The 20,118-nt window shown below is 47.2% G+C and overlaps 1 protein-coding gene across 2 annotated transcripts in view; it reads right to left on the bottom strand.

Moving 5' to 3' along the window:
• Positions 1-20,118, bottom strand: part of ADGRG4 (adhesion G protein-coupled receptor G4) — a 1,350,632-nt gene that overhangs the window by 523,042 nt on the left and 807,472 nt on the right. For both annotated transcript variants that reach the window (XM_069212461.1, XM_069212460.1), the window contains exon 15: positions 4,116-4,247. In XM_069212461.1, the coding sequence (XP_069068562.1) occupies positions 4,116-4,247 (132 nt within the window). The remainder of the gene's footprint in view (positions 1-4,115; positions 4,248-20,118) is intronic.

Below are 20,118 nucleotides of genomic sequence, written 5' to 3' on the forward strand. Positions count from 1 at the left end.
GCTACAGAAAAAAGCCAATGATAACAGCTAGAGGTCTGACTGCTAGACTAGGAAAAAAATGTATCTGATGTCATAGATCTGATGTGTTTATGATAAACAGTTATGACAAACTTAGTAGGATTGCCATATTTATTGTGAAACACATATGTTAAATTCTATAGGTATTTAAAGATGGATTGGATTTTCTCTGTATAAAAGCCTACTGATAGGTATTTTGTTAAAGGAAATTTCACAATACACCTTTTTAGGGAAGGATTTTGGTGTTGGTTATCGCCTCTGGAAAACCCAGGGGAGAGATGATTTGCACTGCAATAATTCTTACTAGAATATCTTCTTAGCGATATATATATACATATATATTCAGAAGTCATCCTTGTGTACAAGAAAAGCCCGGAAACCTCAGAAGTGCTGCAAATTCATTTATTTAGGAGACGGGTTTCCCCTCCGATGAGTTTCGGACGTAGCCTTGATCAAGGATGGAGTGGGTATGAAAAACACATATTTAAATAAGATCAGACACAAACAATGGACATCAACACATCTACCTGCAATATCATATAGATGATGCGGCCATCTTGGAACATTGTTTTTGACCCTTATATTTTGCAATGCTCTTGCTGGCCCCTGTTTCTATGCAATCAAATGCAAATGTTCCCTGCTATCATAATGTCACACAGAGTATACAAAAGCAGAGTTCTAACTAGCCCATGTTTCTATTTCGTCAAATGCAAAAATTCACTGTTAACCTAAGATATTACAAATTGTGCCACCGCAAAAGACAATATCTTTCTTCAGAATATCTCTCCCCAGACCATAAAAAACATTGCCAACTACAAATTATAAACAGTTCCTTGCAGGCATTGGACTAAATATATCTACATACCATGCACAATTGTGATTACAATAATCCCTTTATATAATTGTAGAGATTAGTCCTTACTATATAAAATCATGTCACAATCAGGCCCAAGTGGGCAAAACTTAATGTCACACGTACACAGCATGATTTTGTTCTGGCAAGAGGAGAACATAACACATATGCTTTGAAATGGCAATCAAATCAAATTTAAATGAATATTCCAGATAACGCCACCGCAAACCAACACATGTTCGCAAGTGGGCATCACTGCTGATCATCATGTGTCCCAGGAGACCAGACTATTCTACAGCAATATAGCACCACACTCAAGTGTACATTAATTAAGCACAATATGCTACAATCAACGTTATATATTTAAACATAAATCATTACACAGCATCCGAGAGGCACTATTTACCAGCTTCTAAAAGCAGGAATGACGCAGGCACCGTCCATCAATACGAAAGGTCATTTATTTTCTTATTTTCTTATTTCATGTGCAGTACAAAGTGCAATGTGCTCTCCAGACAAAATGGCAACACGTTTCGGCCTGAGCCTTCGACTGGCCATAGAGTAGATTGTGAAGTCAGTGTATTTAAATCATGTGATCACCCAACATTCACCAATAAAAATCCATAATCATTTTAAATCACTTAAAAGGCATTTCTAATCGATGTTTTTTAACCCAAATTTAGTTCATTTGTCTCAAATGGAGGTCAAATTTACCCTAAACATAAATGCATCTCATTAAATTAATATATATGTTTATTCCCCTCTTTCAAAGATTTTCTTTTTTAGGTAAAGTACCAGTTCTATGTTGTTTAACAATGCACACTTATCGACATTAGTGGATTCCATTTGAAATAAAGACTGTTCTATAAACGCTGTATATCATTTTTCAGTTTTTTATCTGTTCTTTATCTCCTATATGTGTTTATGTAACTCTGCATCCATGTTCAACGATATATATATATATATATATATATATATATATATATATATATATATATATATATATTATATATAAAATCCACTGGAAAAACCAAAGGTTGGAGAGACGTTATAGTTAGGTTCAGAATGTACATGCACAAAACCATTCAGCTGTTATAGTTATAGTTATTTCAAATAACTATAACTCGGGGTCTAAGGTAACTCGCTCCCCCGGCATGCACAATCTTCCCATCAATAATTTTATGCTGAAGTGATAATATCAATAATGCACAGAAGATGGTACAATTATGTAATATGTGGGGTAATTGGCTGTGCATGGCATGGGTGCAAGTTATAGTTACCTTAGGGCACAAGTTATAGTTGCTTGAAATACCTATAACTATAACAGCTGAATTTCTATGTTTTTTTTGTTTAAATGCAGAACTTAACTATAACATCCCTGTAACCGTTGGTCTTTTTTCAGTGAAGGTTTTTTAAATGCTAATCCCTAACTATAAGATCATCTTGGTAAAATGCGAGAAGAAGCTGCATACCACTAATGTGTATGTGGCAGATAAAAATGCTGCTCCCTACATGCAGGAGCAATCCTTTCATCTGTTTTTCTGCCCACTTGACAACAGGCAGGAAAACAGATGAAAAGTCTGCTCCCAGTGAGGAGGAGCAGTTTTCCTGCTCCTGCCTGCTGGGAGCAGACTTACAGTTTGCTTTCGCTCGGTGAGAGCTGTCAAAGCTCCCATCAAGCGAAAGCAAATTGCTATCTCCCAAGGTTAGGGATATATATATATATATTTATATATATACATATTTCAAAAAAAAATATTCTCTTTCTGTTTCAAAGGGAGAAAACCGCACTCCGTCTTTGTGCAAATAATCGTTAAACTTTAATTCCATTAGTGAAATCAGGTGTGAACAAGGTCCGGTGTGACCGAAACGCGTCAGGGGATTCCTGCTTGATTTTTCTGTTGTGATTTCACTAATGGAATTAAAGTTTAATGATTATTTGCACAACAACGGAGTGCGGTTTTCTCCCTTTGAAACAGAAAGAGAATCCTTTTTTTGAAATATGGACGCCCTGCCTTAAACCAGCACCACCGGTGAAATAAGTGCTCCGCAAACACGCTTTTCAGGACAACCTTTTATTTCATATATATACATATATATATATACAGCCTTTGAATCAGCTGTGTTTTGTGATTCGTCTGCCTGGGTGTCATTTAGGCTCTGCTTCCATCACAGAGAGTGTACTGCATGGGGTAATGGATCAGTTTGCATCGGTCATTGGCTCTTTTGCCCTGTGAACGACAGCATTTTCTGATCACGTGTACATCCACCTGAAACTGAGTGTGCTCATTGTCATTGCTCGTTGGCCGTCCTATAGTTTTCAATTTCCTCTTTTTATAGTTCCCCTTTTATTTCTTTGCCTCTCCTCCTTTTATTTGAATATTTCTTAAGATAATACTACAGCTCTCCAGACAGTGCTTATAGGTTACTTGCTTGCTGCTGATTTCATCTGCAGTGTGCTGCATACTTATACCCCACTTCCTCTAAACCAGCAGACCATGATGGAATGCTTTTGTCCATAGTTCACTATTGCTTTACCATTACAAGATGAGCAACACGTTGCTCCTAAATGTGGTGGCCATGCTGGAATTGTAAAACAATGAAAGACCAATTACAATATCTCCAAAAGACAGGCATCCACTGCTTTGTTTAGTTTAATTACTGGAAGCATTTGCCCACTGTGTTTATACAGCAGCAGGCTTTCTTTTTTTCTACTTGTATTATTTTAATTGATTGTGCATATGTTGTTGAATTTGTGTGTTTTTTTAGATTGTTTCAGAAGGTGAATGCTTGGTCAGTGGATGGATGTATGAGTGCAAGGATGAGTGGCAGAATATACGGATGAAGACTCTTTCAGTGTCTAAACCCATCAGTGACATGAGAGGAACTTTCATTCATAAGTAAGACTGATTGGCATTGCCAATGCTTGGTTGAAAGGAAGGCGTGTAAGATCCTTCTGTAAGATAGCACTGTCTTCATTGCCAAGATTTTAAGAACAGAAAATAAAGCAATATCAAAACCCACTTTCAGATACCTGTTGGTCACAGTGAAGCCTTGACTGCAACTGAAACTCGTAACATCTGGTTTGGGCGCATTTGAGATGATTCAGTCAAATTTGCGATTTTGGAAATGTTGCCATTCATTTGTGACCAGAGTAACTTGTGCTTGAACAATACCTTTTAAAAGTTATTTTACATTGTGTATTTTAACTTTACATCGAAAAGTAAAACACAATTATTTGTACCTGAAAGAGTGACGTTGTTCCAAAGAAATTAAACTGTATTTTTGAACTAACGTCCGGAATGTGATGTTTCATTGATCCAGGTAGAAACATAAAATCCACTTCCAAGTTCAATGGAATGTCATGCATGAGGATCTGTGGAATAAAAGATTTACATCATATTTTGTCCATGGGATTCTGCTACTGTGGATTTTCCAAACAACGTTATATCAAATTCAGACGTGAGATAAAGGCATTTTTTGCATTTAATAAGAACTGTACTGGGGATTCAAAGAAAAAAGACAAGAAGAGATTGTGGAAATATAAATCTGATTTTTCCACATACCTTTTCAGTGCATGCAACTGAACAATCGAAAGTGTATTTCTAAGGGTTTGATTACTGCTGAGATACCACTGCATCTCATCAGAATTTGCCTAGTGTGCCCAGACATGGTCCAGGGGTGAGAACACTTTGCTCAGTTTTACTGGTCAAAAAATCCAGCTGATAAAATCAAAGGAGGATTGTTCAGGGGCTGCCAGAACAAGCTTAACTCAGGCCATAGAGGAGCATGAAGGTTCACTTTTGCCTGACTTTAACCTCCACGGTTATTATCCACAAACCCACCTGCTGCCCGTACCAGTCACCAACTTCCATGTACCTCTTGTTTAGAGCAGGTGGAACTAGGAGTTGCAACCTGCAAATATTAATAGATAAGTGCAAGAACACGTTGACCCAGAAAAAACAAGGGTCCCGATTCACAAGAGTAAACTTAGACCAAAAGCCTAAGTTTAGTCCAAAAGTGTAAATTTAGACCAATAGTCTAACTTTACTTGTAGCAAAGGTAGACTTTAATGTTGGAAAGTGGATTATTGGTAAGGGCAGGTAAGTACCTACACTTAGCAATAGCCCACTAATCCCCACTAGGTCCAGTCAGGTCTCAATAAATTAATCCTAACTGAACGCTTGGTAGCTTGGCAAGAGCAGTTAGGCTTAATTTATGAGACAGGTGTGTAAATAATTTGGAAATCAGAAAACAGTGAACAAGTAAAACAAAAAACATAGTAAAAATCCAACTCCCATTTATATAAATAGACTATGGGGGTCATTCTGACCCTGGCGGGCGGTGTTAAAGCGGCGGCCAACCCGCCAACAGGCAGGCGGTCCAAAAAAAGGAATTCTGACCCTGGCGGGAACCGCCAACACAGCCCGCTACTTTAACACTCCGACCGCCACGGCGGGACAGACAAACAGCGCGGCGGTCACCGCCAACAGGCAGGCGGCAGACAATGTACCGCCCACCCTATCACAACTCACCAATCCGCCACCTTTTCCGGGGTGGGAGCCCTGCCGATAAAAACACGGCGGAAACAGACTAGGAACAGGAAAACGCTCACCTATACACACTCCACGAGGAAGGAGGACAGCATGGAACCCGAATTAAACATCCTACCAGCTATTGTCTACCTGCTCATCTACCAGGAGTACGAACGCCGGCGCAGACGACAACGGTGAGTACTGCACCTACGACACAGGGGAGGGGGGAGGAGGAAAGCTTACGCGCACACACATGCGCCATACACCCACCCCCCCACCACAAATACCTACACCCCAATGCCGAGCAACAAGTCAGAGTGACACCCCCCAAACCCACCGGAATAATGCAAAGACACAATTAAAATGATCTATAAAATATATGTAGAAATAGCAAAAAAAAGGTATGGGAAATATGCCATATAAAAGATACAAAAATAAGGAATGAACATAGTCAACAATATATACATAGGCAATAAGTCCTGCACATTCCCTCAAAGTTCCATAGTCCGTGGGCCAATGTGCACAAACACATGGGCAAAGCCCACACAGGAGACCAGATACCATTGGAGAGAACACTGCTGGGGCATCAGATGATAAAACTACAGGCACCTCAGGGGGAAGGGAAGGGGGGGCACCTCAGCCACATGAGTCCACGACGCCAGATTCACGAGGGCCCATCCAAATCGGGGTAGGCCACCACCGGGATCCGGGACATCAGGGGGGGTCAATTGGCGGCTGGCACCCCTCCTACGTTGGGAGGCCATCCCCAGCAGCGACTCGGCGGTCTTTCTGGTCCCGCGGCGGATGTCCTCCCACCTCTTTCGGCAGTGGGTGCCCCGTCTGTTGTGGACCCCCAGGGCCCGGACGTCCTTGGCGATGGCACGCCAAATGTCGATCTTCTGATGGGCGCTGACCTATGTGACATGTACAGGGTGGTAAAGGAAATCGCATCAGTTTTCTGCCTGGTCAATGTGAGTGGCCCCCCCCTCCCCAACCTTGCCATGTGGCACATGCTCTCATCTTGCGTGCGTTGCACTCCTCATTCGCTCCCCTCCCCACCATTTTACATACACTCCACTCAACACAGACATAGCCCATTCTACGTGCACCCTGTGTACTAACCTGTTGGTCTGGAGGACCGTAGAGTAGCGCATACTGGGGGAGGACCCCATCCACAAGTTTCTCCAATTCTTCGGAAGTGAAGGCAGGGGCCCTTTCCCCAGTCGCAGCAGCCATTGTATCTCCCAGACCGAGGTCACAGCAGCACTTGCAGTATAGGTCCTCTCCTGTGGATGATCAGGTCTCGAGTGATTAATCAGATAGAAAATGGCGGGCACGCCCGCGGCGGTGCGTACAGCGGCGGTGCGTGCCGTGACCGCCGGCGCACATCGGCATTGGCTCCTGAGACCCATAGGGTTCAATGTTAACCAATGCTGCTATGCGCCGCGGTCTTCGACCGCCTACCGCCACGGTGTGCCACGCCAGCGCAGTGACCTCACATCCCACTGTCACACTTCACAGGTCAGGCAGCCGCCATTTCAAGGGCCCACATGGCATGATTTCTACTGCGTCACACAGGCCTAGGCCTTGCATTGCCACTAATACAAGCCTTTCAATGCATAGCGATTCGTGTACTGTGCAAGCTGTGTGAACGAACCTGTGGGTTGCTTGACTCTGTGCTCTATGTTGTCCTTCCTAGGCACCGTCCGCTGGGACTTGCGAGGAGAAGGATGAATCCTCCTGTGTACCGACCGCTGGTGGACCGGTCGACAATGGAAGAACGACATATCATACTTACATACCGGCTTGACAGAGCAACTATACATGAACTATGTGCCCAGCTGGAGCCAGACCTGATGTCCCCCATCCGCCAACCCACAGGGATTCCCCCTCTGGTGCAGGTTCTGTCAGTACTCCATTTTTTAGCAAGTGGGTCTTTTCAGACAACAGTGGCCATATCATCTGGGATGTCTCAGCCTATGTTTTCTAAGGTTTTGTCCACAGTGTTGTCTGCCCTGATGAAATACATGCGGAGCTACATTATTTTCCCTGAGGTGGGCGAATTGGCTACAGTGAAGGGTGATTTCTATGCCCTTGGACATATCCCCAACATCATTGGTGCCATTGATGGGACCCATGTGGGTTTGGTTCCCCCCAAAGAAAGTGAGCAGGTGTACAGAAACAGAAAAAGTTATCATTCGATGAATGTCCAGGTGGTCTGTTTGGCTGACCAGTACATCTCCCATGTAAATGCCAAGTTCCCTGGGTCAGTGCATGACGCGTATGTCATGCGAAATAGCAGCATCCCTTACGTGATGGAACAGCTACAGAGACACCGTGTGTGGCTAATTGGTGACTCTGGCTACCCCAACCTCTCGTGGCTACTGACCCCAGTGAGGAATCCCCGGACCAGGGCAGAGGAACGGTACAATGAGGCCCATGGGCGCACTAGGAGGATCATAGAAAGGACCTTCGGGGTCCTGAAGGCCAGGTTTAGGTGCCTGCATATGACAGGGGGATCCCTAATGTACTCACCAAAGAAGGTGTGCCAGATCATCGTGGCCTGCTGTATGCTTCACAATCTTGCTTTGCGACGCCAGGTGCCTTTTCTGCAGGAGGATGGTCCAGATGGTGGTGTTGTAGCAGCTGTGGAGCCTGTGGAGAGTGAAGAGGAGGAAGACGACGGGGACGACACCGACAACAGGGATACAGTCATACAACAATATTTTCAGTAGCACACAGGTAAGAATCAGCCACGCCATTTTACATTTACTTAAGGCCTCATGCGTCTCCACTGTCTGTGTTTCCCCCCAGTTCCTGTTAACTGATTTGTGACTTTCCCTTCCCTTTTCAGAGCTGTATGACCCACTGCCTGACTTCAGCTTTGTTTGCCCATGGACTAAAGCTTATTGAAATTGGTATGTTGTCATCACAAAGTAACTGGACATTATTGCACCGTTGTTGGAAAATGGGTTATTGGTAGGGCAGGTAGTTACCTACACCTAGCAACAAGCCACTAACCTCCACATAGGTACAGTTAGGTCTCAGTAAATTAATCCCAGCTCAACCCTTGGTAGCTTGGCAACGAGCGTCAAGGCTTAACTTAGGAGACAAAGGGGGTCATTACGACCCTGGCGGAACAAGTCCGCCAGGGCCGTGGGACGCGGTGGCACCGCCGACAGGCCGGCGGTGCCCCGCGGGGCATTCTGACCGCGGCGGCTTAGCCGCGGTCAGTAAAGGGAAACCGGCGGTCTCCCGCCGGTTTCCCGCTGCCCCAAAGGAATCCTCCAAGCCGGCGCAGCATGCTGCGCCGGCATGGGGATTCCGACTCCCCCTCCCGCCATCCAGTTCCTGGCGGTTCTCCCGCCGGGAACCGGATGGCGGGAGGGGGAGTCGCGGGGCCCCTGGGGGCCCCTGCCGTGCCCATGCCTATGGCATGGGCACGGCAGGGGCCCCCGTAAGAGGGCCCCTAAAAGTATTTCAGTGTCTGCAAAGCAGACACTGAAATACGCGACGGGTGCAACTGCACCCGTCGCACCTTCCCACTCCGCCGGCTCTATTACGAGCCGGCGTCATCGTGGGAAGGGAGTTTTCCCCTGGGCTGGCGGGCGGTCTTGTGAAGACCGCCCGCCAGCCCAGGGGAAAACTCGGAATACCCTCCGCGGTCTTACGACCGCGGAGCGGTATTTCGGAGGGGGGAAGCCTGGCGGGCGGCCTCCGCCGCCCGCCAGGCTCGGAATGAGGGCCAAAGTGTAAAGCATTCAAATATCACAAAACAGTAATTAAATAAAACACAGGAAACAGTTTAAAAATCCAAAACCAATTTATAAAAATAGTTTATATTTTTATCTTTAAAATGACACAAAAACGATTAAAATCGGTTCAGGGGAACCGGAGATATGAATTTTTAAAGAATTATTACTTTTCTAGCGCTTAGAAACAAAAAGCGCCAATCGGGTCATCTGGTTGCACCTCGACCGGGGCAAAGTCAAACTTTCAGGCCGACCGCGATGGAGCCCTGCTCGGCTACAGGTCGCGGGAGGCCTCGGTTAAAAAGTTACCTTCTGACTTAGGTGGTCATTCTGACCCTGGCGGTCTTTGACCGCCAGGGCGGAGGACCGCGGGAGCACCGCCGACAGGCCGGCGGTGCTCCAATGGGGATTCCGACCGCGGCGGTAAAGCCGCGGTCGGACCGGCACCACTGGCGGGGTCCCGCCAGTGTACCGCGGCCCCATTGAATCCTCCGCGGCGGCGCAGCTTGCTGCACCGCCGCGGGGATTCCGACCCCCCCCTACCGCCATCCAGATCCCGGCGGTCGGACCGCCGAGATCCGGATGGCGGTAGGGGGGGGTCGCGGGGCCCCTGGGGGCCCCTGCAGTGCCCATGCCACTGGCATGGGCATTGCAGGGGCCCCCATAAGAGGGCCCCTACATGTATTTCACTGTCTGCTGCGCAGACAGTGAAATACGCGACGGGTGCAACTGCACCCGTCGCACAGCTTCCACTCCGCCGGCTCGATTCCGAGCCGGCTTCATCGTGGAAGCCTCTTTCCCGCTGGGCTGGCTGGCGGTCTGAAGGCGACCGCCCGCCAGCCCAGCGGGAAAGTCAGAATTACCGCTGCGGTCTTTCGACCGCGGAACGGTAACCTGACGGCGGGACTTTGGCGGGCGGCCTCCATGGAGCCCTTCTCATGGAGCCCTTCTCGGATACGATGGCTGGGAGGTCCCGGTCAACTTTTTACGTTCGGACTTAGGGCCTGATTCTAACTTTGGAGGACGGTGTTAAACCTTCCCAAAAGTGGCGGATATACCACCTACCGTATTACGAGTTCCATAGGATATAATGGACTCGTAATACGGTAGGTGGTATATCCGCCACTTTTGGGACGGTTTAACACCGTCCTCCAAAGTTAGAATCAGGCCCTTAGTCTCTTTTTTGGATGTTTTTCTTTACCGGGACGAACCACGAAGTCAGGCCGGGTCGCGGTTGAGGCAAGCCGGCTAGAATTTCAGCGGCGGGTCGGTCCCTCTCTGGAGCTTTTTTCCAAAAATTCTCAAATCTTTTCCAAACTTCTGGGGCTTCACCCAGATGTTCTTTTAAGGTTCTTTTGGGGTCCACAGCTCACCCCAAAGGGTCCAGAAGTTCTGTGATGGTCCTTGGGGGGTGCGGACTTCAACTCCCAGAATGCACCTGGCGCAAACTCCTTTTTGGCCACTGGACAGTGGTCAGCTGGTCGCTTTCTTCAGGAGTTGGTGCAGGGGACTCTGGTTAGCAATTTTTCACCTGTAGCAAACAGGGAGTCCCTCCTTGAACCAGTTGAAGCCAGGCAAAGACCTTCTTGTGGTGAAGCCCAAGTGTGCAGCTGGTGCAGTCCTTCTGAGTGCAGGTTCCAGGTGCAGGCCAGGGGTCCAGCAGGGCAGTCCTTTTTCTTCTTTAGTTCCTTTCTTGTTGAATTCTGGAGGGGATCTGAGGCGTGGGTGCAGGTCTGCCAGTTTTATCCTTGCTCCTGGGTGAAAAGCAGGGGGGCCCTGGTTCTCCAATCAGGGACAGGGTCGTCCCCCTGTGATGACCACTTCCTGGGAAGTGTGGCAAAAATCCATCCCAGAAGGCAACAGTCTCTAAAAATCCAACATGGATGAATCTGATTTTTGGAGGTTACATCTGGCTGAGCCCACCCACTGGTGTGGCTAAAAATCTTAAACACACCCCTCTCCTGCCCTCTCCTAATCTAATCAAGGGGGCACCTAGCTGTCTGGGGTTGCAGGATGTGGGGGTGTTGCTGGGTGCTGCAAATGTCCTTCTCTGCCTTTGAAGACCAGTTTGGCAGCCCTCCCCCTTCCTGCCTCACCATCTGCTGAGGGGAGATTCTCTCCCCCAAGCACATTCCTTTGTGTGAAGCCTGGCCACTTCACACCTCATCAAGGCAGCCTGGCAGAAGCTGCTGCAGGCTGGCCAATCAGAGCACAGCAGCAAAAACAATGCAGAGCTGAAATTGGCAACTTTTTAGGTAAAGTCTAAACTTTTTACCTGAACTAGTTATATTAAATCCAACAACTGGAAGTTGTAGGATTTATTACAACAATTAATTTGATACCAAATTCTTGGTATGCAACATTTAAGGAGACTTTAAAATTTAAAATAAAGTCTGCCCATTCTAGCCTATGAAGGCCATTTACTTCAATGAGGGAAAAACGAATTTGGCTGTTTTTACCTCACCAGGGCTTATAAATCTATTTTTATAAAGTCCCTGCTTATAGTTACATGGCACCCAGCCCTAGGGGCACATAGGGCACACCTTAGGGGTGACTTATATGTAAAAATAAGGTAGTTTAAGACTTTGGAAGTACCTTTAATTCCAAAGTCGAATTTGCATATAACTTTAATTTAAAAGCAGCCATCAAGGCAGGCTTGCTTTTAAAATGACACTGGGCACCTCAGCAATGCACCTAGGTGTGCACCACCTATGCTGTGGTCCCTAAACCTACATGCCCTACCATATACTAGGGACTTATAGGTAGGTTAACTTAGCCACTTATAATTAGCCTAATTTGCATATCCATTTTACACAGAGCACAGGCCCTGGGACTGGTTAGCAATACCCAGGGCACCTTTAAAGTCAGGAAAACACCAGCAAAAAGTGGAAAATGGGGGCACAAAGTTATGGGGCCTCTGCAATCAGCCCTGTTTTCTCACACAACCCCCCCCCCCCAGCCCACACGCCCAGGAGACTCAGCCCAACCCTGGGAGAGTCTTCCTGGCTTGTTAGGCGAGGAAGACAGTGAAGAAAACTGGCTGCCCCTTTGCAGGGCCTACTCTGCCTTATATCCTCCTGTCAGGGTCACTCCCTATGGGTAGTGAAGCCATCCCAACAGTCAAAGGACCCAACACAAACTGAAACTTTCCTCTAGGGGGGTCTTCCTCCTTTCTCTCTGCCAACTTGGGTAGTGAGGTGCCCACCTCCCCTACTCCAAACTTTGCTAGGGCAACACCTAGCTTACCCAAAGAGGTCACCCAACACTTGAGCAACCCCACCATGACCAATAGGGTCAGGGGGCCTACTTTGCTATTGGCCCTGGGGTCTGCCTCCCAGGCCAAGTACAGTGCTGCCAGGAAGGCTAGCACCCAGCAGAGGCTACTGACAGCTGTCAGTACCCAGAACCACACCCTAAGCTCTCCACTGACAGGTGGCTGAGCTGCTTTAGGGGCATCTTTGGGGTCCTGGCACCCCTCTTGCTGTCTAGAGTGGGGGGCTACCACCTCCTGTGGCAGACACCCTCCTTCCACTCTCCCTTCTGTCAGTGCAGGGGCAACACCTTGCATCTGGACAGCTGCCTGACTACTCAGGACTTCCTTGGGGTCAGGTGAGGCCTCACCAGTGCCAACTCTGGGCTTCCCCCCTACTGGGGCAGAAGGCCTTTGGCTCCCTGGAACTCTCTTTAAGAGTGGCCTACCCTTCCTTTTCTTCTTTCCTTTTCTTGGGGACCCCTGTCTCCTAACTGTAGGGACTGACTCCCCAGGACTTTGGGTTGGGGGGCGCCCTGGGCGACCACCCCATCTGGGACCAGACTCACCTCTGGGAGGTCATTGCCCAGGATACAATCTAGGGGGAGGTCAGCACTGACTACCACCCTAATCCAGTCAAGGATACCCTCCCTCTCTAGGGGCACTATGGCTACAGGTTTGGAGGTGACCTCCCCTGTGGCTATCCTGACTTTCTTTGTCTTTCCTGGGACATACATGTCTGGGGTCACTAACCGGTCACTCACTATAGTGTGACTGGCACAGGTGTCTCTCAGGCCAGTGGTGGGGATCCCATTCACTTGAATGTGGTGGAAGTGCCTACTCCCACCCTCAGGGATCACCAGCTTACCATCTGGCCCTGTCTCCCAGCACAATGCTAGAAGGACTTCATCATCTGAGGAATCCTCCTCTATGGCTACACTGGACAGCCCAGTGCTAACCACCTTCATTGGACAGGCTGCATCTCCTCTGAAGTGACCTGTCTGCTGACAGTCAAAGCAAGCCCTACTGTCCAAGAGTTTTTTTTAACCCTGGGTCTTCCTGTCTCTGCTTGTCAGAGTGGGAGTGGGATTTACTCTCCTCCTTCTTAGGGTTCTGGGGTACAGAGGGAGTCTCTGTGGTGGGCTTACCACCTCCCTCCTTAGGTTTTTGGGGACCTGTCCCCCCCTTCTTGGAGTCTCCCCCCTGGGACTTGACAACCACCCTGGTTCTCAACCACTCATCAGCTGCCTCCCTTAGCTCTCTAGGGTTGGTCTGCTTAGAGTCCACTAGATGCTGGCGTAACCTTTCTTGGATACAATTGGTCAAGATGTGCTCTCTCATGATCAAATTGTATAACCCCTCATAAGTATCTACTTTGTTACCAATAATCCAGCCCTCCAGTGCTTTTAGTGAAATGTCCACAAAGTCAACCCAAGACTGGGTACTGACCTTCTGGGTGTCCCTGAACTTCATTCTATATTGCTCTGGGGTCAGACCAAACTTCTTGGCTAAGCACCTCTTCATACTAGGGTATGAATCTGCCTCCTCCCCCCTTAAGGTCAGAAGCCTATCCCTCCCTGAGTTGGGGACCAACTCCCACAAAAGGGAACCCCAGTATTGAGGCCTAACCCTTCTCATTTGGAGTGCCCTCTCAAAGGCCCCCAGCCACTTATCTATGTCATCCCCCTCTACATAAGCAGGAACTACCCCCTTGGGTAACCTGGGGCAAACTCCCCCACCCATGGACACCTCAGCTTCTTTATCGCTGCTTCCATCTCTTTTCTCTTTGTATGCCCACTTTTTCTTTTCTAGGGCCAGCTTCTCTGCTTCCAAAGCTATGTATGCTAGCTGGGCCTCCAGCTCTCTTTCTCTGATGGATGGGTTCTCTCCTCCTGAAAGGACCCCCTTCCCACCACTAGCTTTGGATCTGCCCCTAGTGACTGTGTTTATTGAGGACCGTTCTTCCTCATCCTCACTTGGGCTCAGATGCCTTCCCTCCCCTGAGTGGTTAGAGCTTGCATCCTCCCTTCTTTCTCCCTCCTCTGGAGCTTCTTCTGACTCTACCTCTTGGGCCTCAGCCCATGCTGTCAGGGATGTGATCAGGATTTGCTTCCTGAGATCAGTGGTTGCAGGCAACCCTCTTTCAATACACAACCCCCTAAGCTGGACTACTGTCAGTGTGGGTAGGCTAGCCAGATCAAGCTCCATGGTTCCCTAGTTTTGTGTCAACAAAAACTTTTTGCAAAAATTGGAAACAAGAATTTAGAAAAATTACAAAAATTCAATATTTGAAATTAATCCAAATTAAAAATTAAAAACAATTTTTGCACTAGGACAATTTAAAGGATTTTTAATTTGTTTTACCCAAAACTGTAACGTGATATTGAACACAAGTACAGGATCCCGTCGCTGCTTCCAATTATGTTGGAAAATGGGTTATTGGTAGGGCAGGTAGGTACCTACACCTAGCAACAAGCCACTAACCTCCACATAGGTACAGTTAGGTCTCAGTAAATTAATCCCAGCTCAACCCTTGGTAGCTTGGCAACGAGCGTCAAGGCTTAACTTAGGAGACAAAGGCCCTCATTCTGACCTTGGCGGGCGGCGGAGGCCGACCGCCAAAGTCCCGCCGTCAGGTTACCGTTCCGCAGTCGAAAGACCGCGGCGGTAATTCTGACTTTCCCGCTGGGCTGGCGGGCAGTCGCCTTCAGACCGCCAGCCAGCCCAGCGGGAAAGAGGCTTCCACGATGAAGCCGGCTCGGAATCGAGCCGGCGGAGTGGAAGCTGTGCGACGGGTGCAGTTGCACCCGTCGCGTATTTCACTGTCTGCGCAGCAGACAGTGAAATACATTTAGGGGCCCTCTTACGGGGGCCCCTGCAGTGCCCATGCCAGTGGCATGGGCACTGCAGGGGCCCCCAGGGGCCCCGCGACCCCCCCTACCGCCATCCGGATCTCGGCGGTCCGACCGCCGGGATCTGGATGGCGGTAGGGGGGGTCGGAATCCCCGCGGCGGTGCAGCAAGCTGCGCCGCCGCGGAGGATTCAATGGGGCCGCGGTACACTGGCGGGACCCCGCCAGTGGTGCCGGTCCGACCGCGGCTTTACCGCCGCGGTCGGAATCCCCATTGGAGCACCGCCGGCCTGTCGGCGGTGCTCCCGCGGTCCTCCGCCCTGGCGGTCAAAGACCGCCAGGGTCAGAATGAGGGCCAAAGTGTAAAGCATTCAAATATCACAAAACAGTAATTAAATAAAACACAGGAAACAGTTTAAAAATCCAAAACCAATTTATAAAAATAGTTTATATTTTTATCTTTAAAATGACACAAAAACGATTAAAATCGGTTCAGGGGAACCGGAGATATGAATTTTTAAAGAATTATTACTTTTCTAGCGCTTAGAAACAAAAAGCGCCAATCGGGTCATCTGGTTGCACCTCGACCGGGGCAAAGTCAAACTTTCAGGCCGACCGCGATGGAGCCCTGCTCGGCTACAGGTCGCGGGAGGCCTCGGTTAAAAAGTTACCTTCTGACTTAGTCTTTAATTTGAAGTTTTTCTTCACCGGGACGAACCTGCCAGTTGAATCCGACCTCCTGGAGCCCTTGTTCGGATACGCGATGTGGGTTTCCTCAGTGGAGACTTTTACCTTCGGACTTAGTCGTTTTTTCGAGATGAAAATCCTTCGACCGGGGTAAACCTGGATCTTGATCCGACGTCCATGGAGCCCTTCTCGGATACGATGGCTGGGAGGTCCCGTCAACTTTTTACGTTCGGACTTAGTCTCTTTTTTGGATGTTTTTCTTTACCGGGACGAACCACGAAGTCAGGCCGGGTCGCGGTTGAGGCAAGCCGGCTAGAATTTCCACGGCGGGTCGGTCCCTCTCTGGAGCTTTTTTCAAAAAATTCTCAAATCTTTTCCAAACTTCTGGGGCTTCACCCAGATGTTCTTTTAAGGTTCTTTTGGGGTCCACAGCTCACCCCAAGGGTCCAGAAGTTCTGTGATGGTCCTTGGGTGGTGTGGACTTCAACTCCCAGAATGCACCTGGCGCAAACTCCTTTTTGGCCACTGGACAGTGGTCAGCTGGTCGCTTTCTTCAGGAGTTGGTGCAGGGGACTCTGGTTAGCAATTTTTCACCTGTAGCAAACAGGGAGTCCCTCCTTGAACCAGTTGAAGCCAGGCAAAGTCCTTCTTGTGGTGAAGCCCAAGTGTGCAGCTGGTGCAGTCCTTCTGAGTGCAGGTTCCAGGTGCAGGCCAGGGGTCCAGCAGGGCAGTCCTTCTTCTTCTTTAGTTCCTTTCTTGTTGAATTCTGGAGGGGATCTGAGGCGTGGGTGCAGGTCTGCCAGTTTTATCCTTGCTCCTGGGTGAAAAGCAGGGGGGCCCTGGTTCTCCAATCAGGGACAGGGTCGTCCCCCTGTGATGACCACTTCCTGGGAAGTGTGGCAAAAATCCATCCCAGAAGGCAACAGTCTCTAAAAATCCAACATGGATGAATCTGATTTTTGGAGGTTACATCTGGCTGAGCCCACCCACTGGTGTGGCTAAAAATCTTAAACACACCCCTCTCCTGCCCTCTCCTAATCTAATCAAGGGGGCACCTAGCTGTCTGGGGTTGCAGGATGTGGGGGTGTTGCTGGGTGCTGCAAATGTCCTTCTCTGCCTTTGAAGACCAGTTTGGCAGCCCTCCCCCTTCCTGTCTCACCATCTGCTGAGGGGAGATTCTCTCCCCCAAGCACATTCCTTTGTGTGAAGCCTGGCCACTTCACACCTCATCAAGGCAGCCTGGCAGAAGCTGCTGCAGGCTGGCCAATCAGAGCACAGCAGCAAAAACAATGCAGAGCTGAAATTGGCAACTTTTTAGGTAAAGTCTAAACTTTTTACCTGAACTAGTTATATTAAATCCAACAACTGGAAGTTGTAGGATTTATTACAACAATTAATTTGATACCAAATTCTTGGTATGCAACATTTAAGGAGACTTTAAAATTTAAAATAAAGTCTGCCCATTCTAGCCTATGAAGGCCATTTACTTCAATGAGGGAAAACCGAATTTGGCTGTTTTTACCTCACCAGGGCTTATAAATCTATTTTTATAAAGTCCCTGCTTATAGTTACATGGCACCCAGCCCTAGGGGCACATAGGGCACACCTTAGGGGTGACTTATATGTAAAAATAAGGTAGTTTAAGACTTTGGAAGTACCTTTAATTCCAAAGTCGAATTTGCATATAACTTTAATTTAAAAGCAGCCATCAAGGCAGGCTTGCTTTTAAAATGACACTGGGCACCTCAGCAATGCACCTAGGTGTGCACCACCTATGCTGTGGTCCCTAAACCTACATGCCCTACCATATACTAGGGACTTATAGGTAGGTTAACTTAGCCCTTATAATTAGCCTAATTTGCATATCCATTTTACACAGAGCACAGGCCCTGGGACTGGTTAGCAGTACCCAGGGCACCTTTAAAGTCAGGAAAACACCAGCAAAAAATTACACTTGTTTTGTTGTCTATGAGAGCAAAGGAAGGGGCCACAAGCAAAATGATAATAACAAATATAACTCTACTCTCCAAAGGTCTGTTTGGATGACTTAAAGATGAATATTGATAAATTCCTGGCAGAAGACCTCACCAAACTTTGTGCTGAGCCCAGATCTGATAAATCAGATAGTAAACATGACTTGCAAGACCTGGGGTTAAAACTTGATTCTATAGAATAATCAATAGAATTTCTCTGTGCTATGGGTGAGGTAGCCACTACCTTGATTGTATCCCTGTAAAGCCAAGTGAAGCAACTCACAGAAAAATGTGAGGACCTGTAAAACTGGTAACAAAGAGACTCTATTAGAATCAGAAACTCAAGCCGAGGAGAATACATTTAGAACTTAGAAGCATACTCACACAACTTGTTTCGGAACATTCTCCACAAAAAGGATGGCTACACCATAAGTATAAGAGAGTACACAGAGTGGAAAGGAAGAGTGCACCCCCTAAAGCCAGCCCAGGGATATCATGACAAAGCTTTCATCTTTCCAAACAAAAGAACAGATCTTAACTGTGGGATGAGGCCAGAAAAGTATACTATGTGGGGGAAGTAGTGTGATTATTTTACAGGGCTTATCCCTTAAAATGCAGACTCCATCAACCATAATTGAAATACTTAATTCAAAACAGTTGGATCTTTCTGGAAGGGATAATGTTCAGATGTAGAGGGTTGGCGGTCAGCACAGGAAGTTAAGGCAATTTTAAATATTTTGGAATATGAAGAACCTGCTCAAAAACTGGTTTACAGACAACACATGAGAGACCACTATAAAGGGAGCAGCAACTAATTAAACACCAAGAAACCATGAAAATGGGGTGTCCAGTTCAAACACCTGAGGATATATTGATTAGGAAGAACCCCAATCTATTGAACTAGGTCAGAGGAGCAAATAAGGAAATGGCAAAATAACCTAGGGACTGACTGAAGACCAAACAGTGAAATTAACAATATACCAAGATGGGGACAAGGTCAGGGAGAAGCAGGTAAATGAACCTCATTGACATGCAATATGGGGGGGCATTCATAGGGACAACAAAGGCTTAAGTCCAGGGTCCAGGTTGAGATGGTACTGGCCCTGAATTCAAAGGGTTCCTAGGGCTCAAGAATGGCCTTTAAGAAGGCCCACGAGGGCACCCAAACTAACCACCGAAGCTCAAGGGCGGTGTTGAGAGAATGCTGAAGCTGTTGTCAATGAATGTGAGGGGCCTAAATTCCCCAAATAAAAGATAGAGATTCTGGAACCAAGCCAAAGACACACATCTAGAATTAATCACGCTTGAAGAAACCCATCTTCTGGGGACTGATCAAAAGAGATTAAAGAACAAAAATTACCTGATTTTCGTTCATTCATCATTCAACCAACAGGGGTAGCAGTTATGGTCAGACATATGATGAACAATTTACACACACTAATTGTAATTGCAAATAAACCATACCAACACAACAATTGCCCTGCACGATATAGATGTCTTACATATAGGTTAGAATACATACTTAGAACACTACCAACAATTCATGGGCTATCTACTGGTGTAGGACACATTCATAGGAAGGATTTCAACTTAGTATGGACAGAAAGCCAGCATGATCTAACTTACAAGGTCATGTTTACAAATGAATCATAAAAAACCTAAAGACCATAGTGGAAGACCAGCGATTGCCAGACACATGACAGTACAAACATATGATGAAAAAGTATTGCTCCTTCTTCACAGTATACACAAGAATTAACTACTTGTTTATTGACAAAAAGTCAGTGGGGAGACGTGCTGGGAGGAGATGGGAAACATGGTCCTTACAGACCACGCACACATCATAAAAGAATGAGATATAGGGAAGCCAGGAAGACAGCATGGAAGGTGGCAACGCAAAGAATACTTGCTTAGAGAGCTAGCTAACTTGCAGGACATTTGCCCTCAAATAAGGTAATTTTTATTAACACATGCACCCCACTTCCTGTTAAATGAGACATGATGAGAGCTTTTATCAGAGGTACAATGATAGCAGCTGTTTGCAATATCAGGGAATGGGGAGATGAGACATGAAAAATTTGGGAGAACCAAGGGAGAAAGAAAAAATTAACAAAGCTGAGAACATGGCAGGTAGGGTAAAGGAAATTAACAGACTTAACAGACAATGATGGTAATTGTCACTAATAAAACAGAGAAACT

The sequence above is a fragment of the Pleurodeles waltl genome, chromosome 2_1 (genome assembly GCF_031143425.1).
Source record: "Pleurodeles waltl isolate 20211129_DDA chromosome 2_1, aPleWal1.hap1.20221129, whole genome shotgun sequence".
NCBI classification, from domain to species: domain Eukaryota; kingdom Metazoa; phylum Chordata; class Amphibia; order Caudata; family Salamandridae; genus Pleurodeles; species Pleurodeles waltl.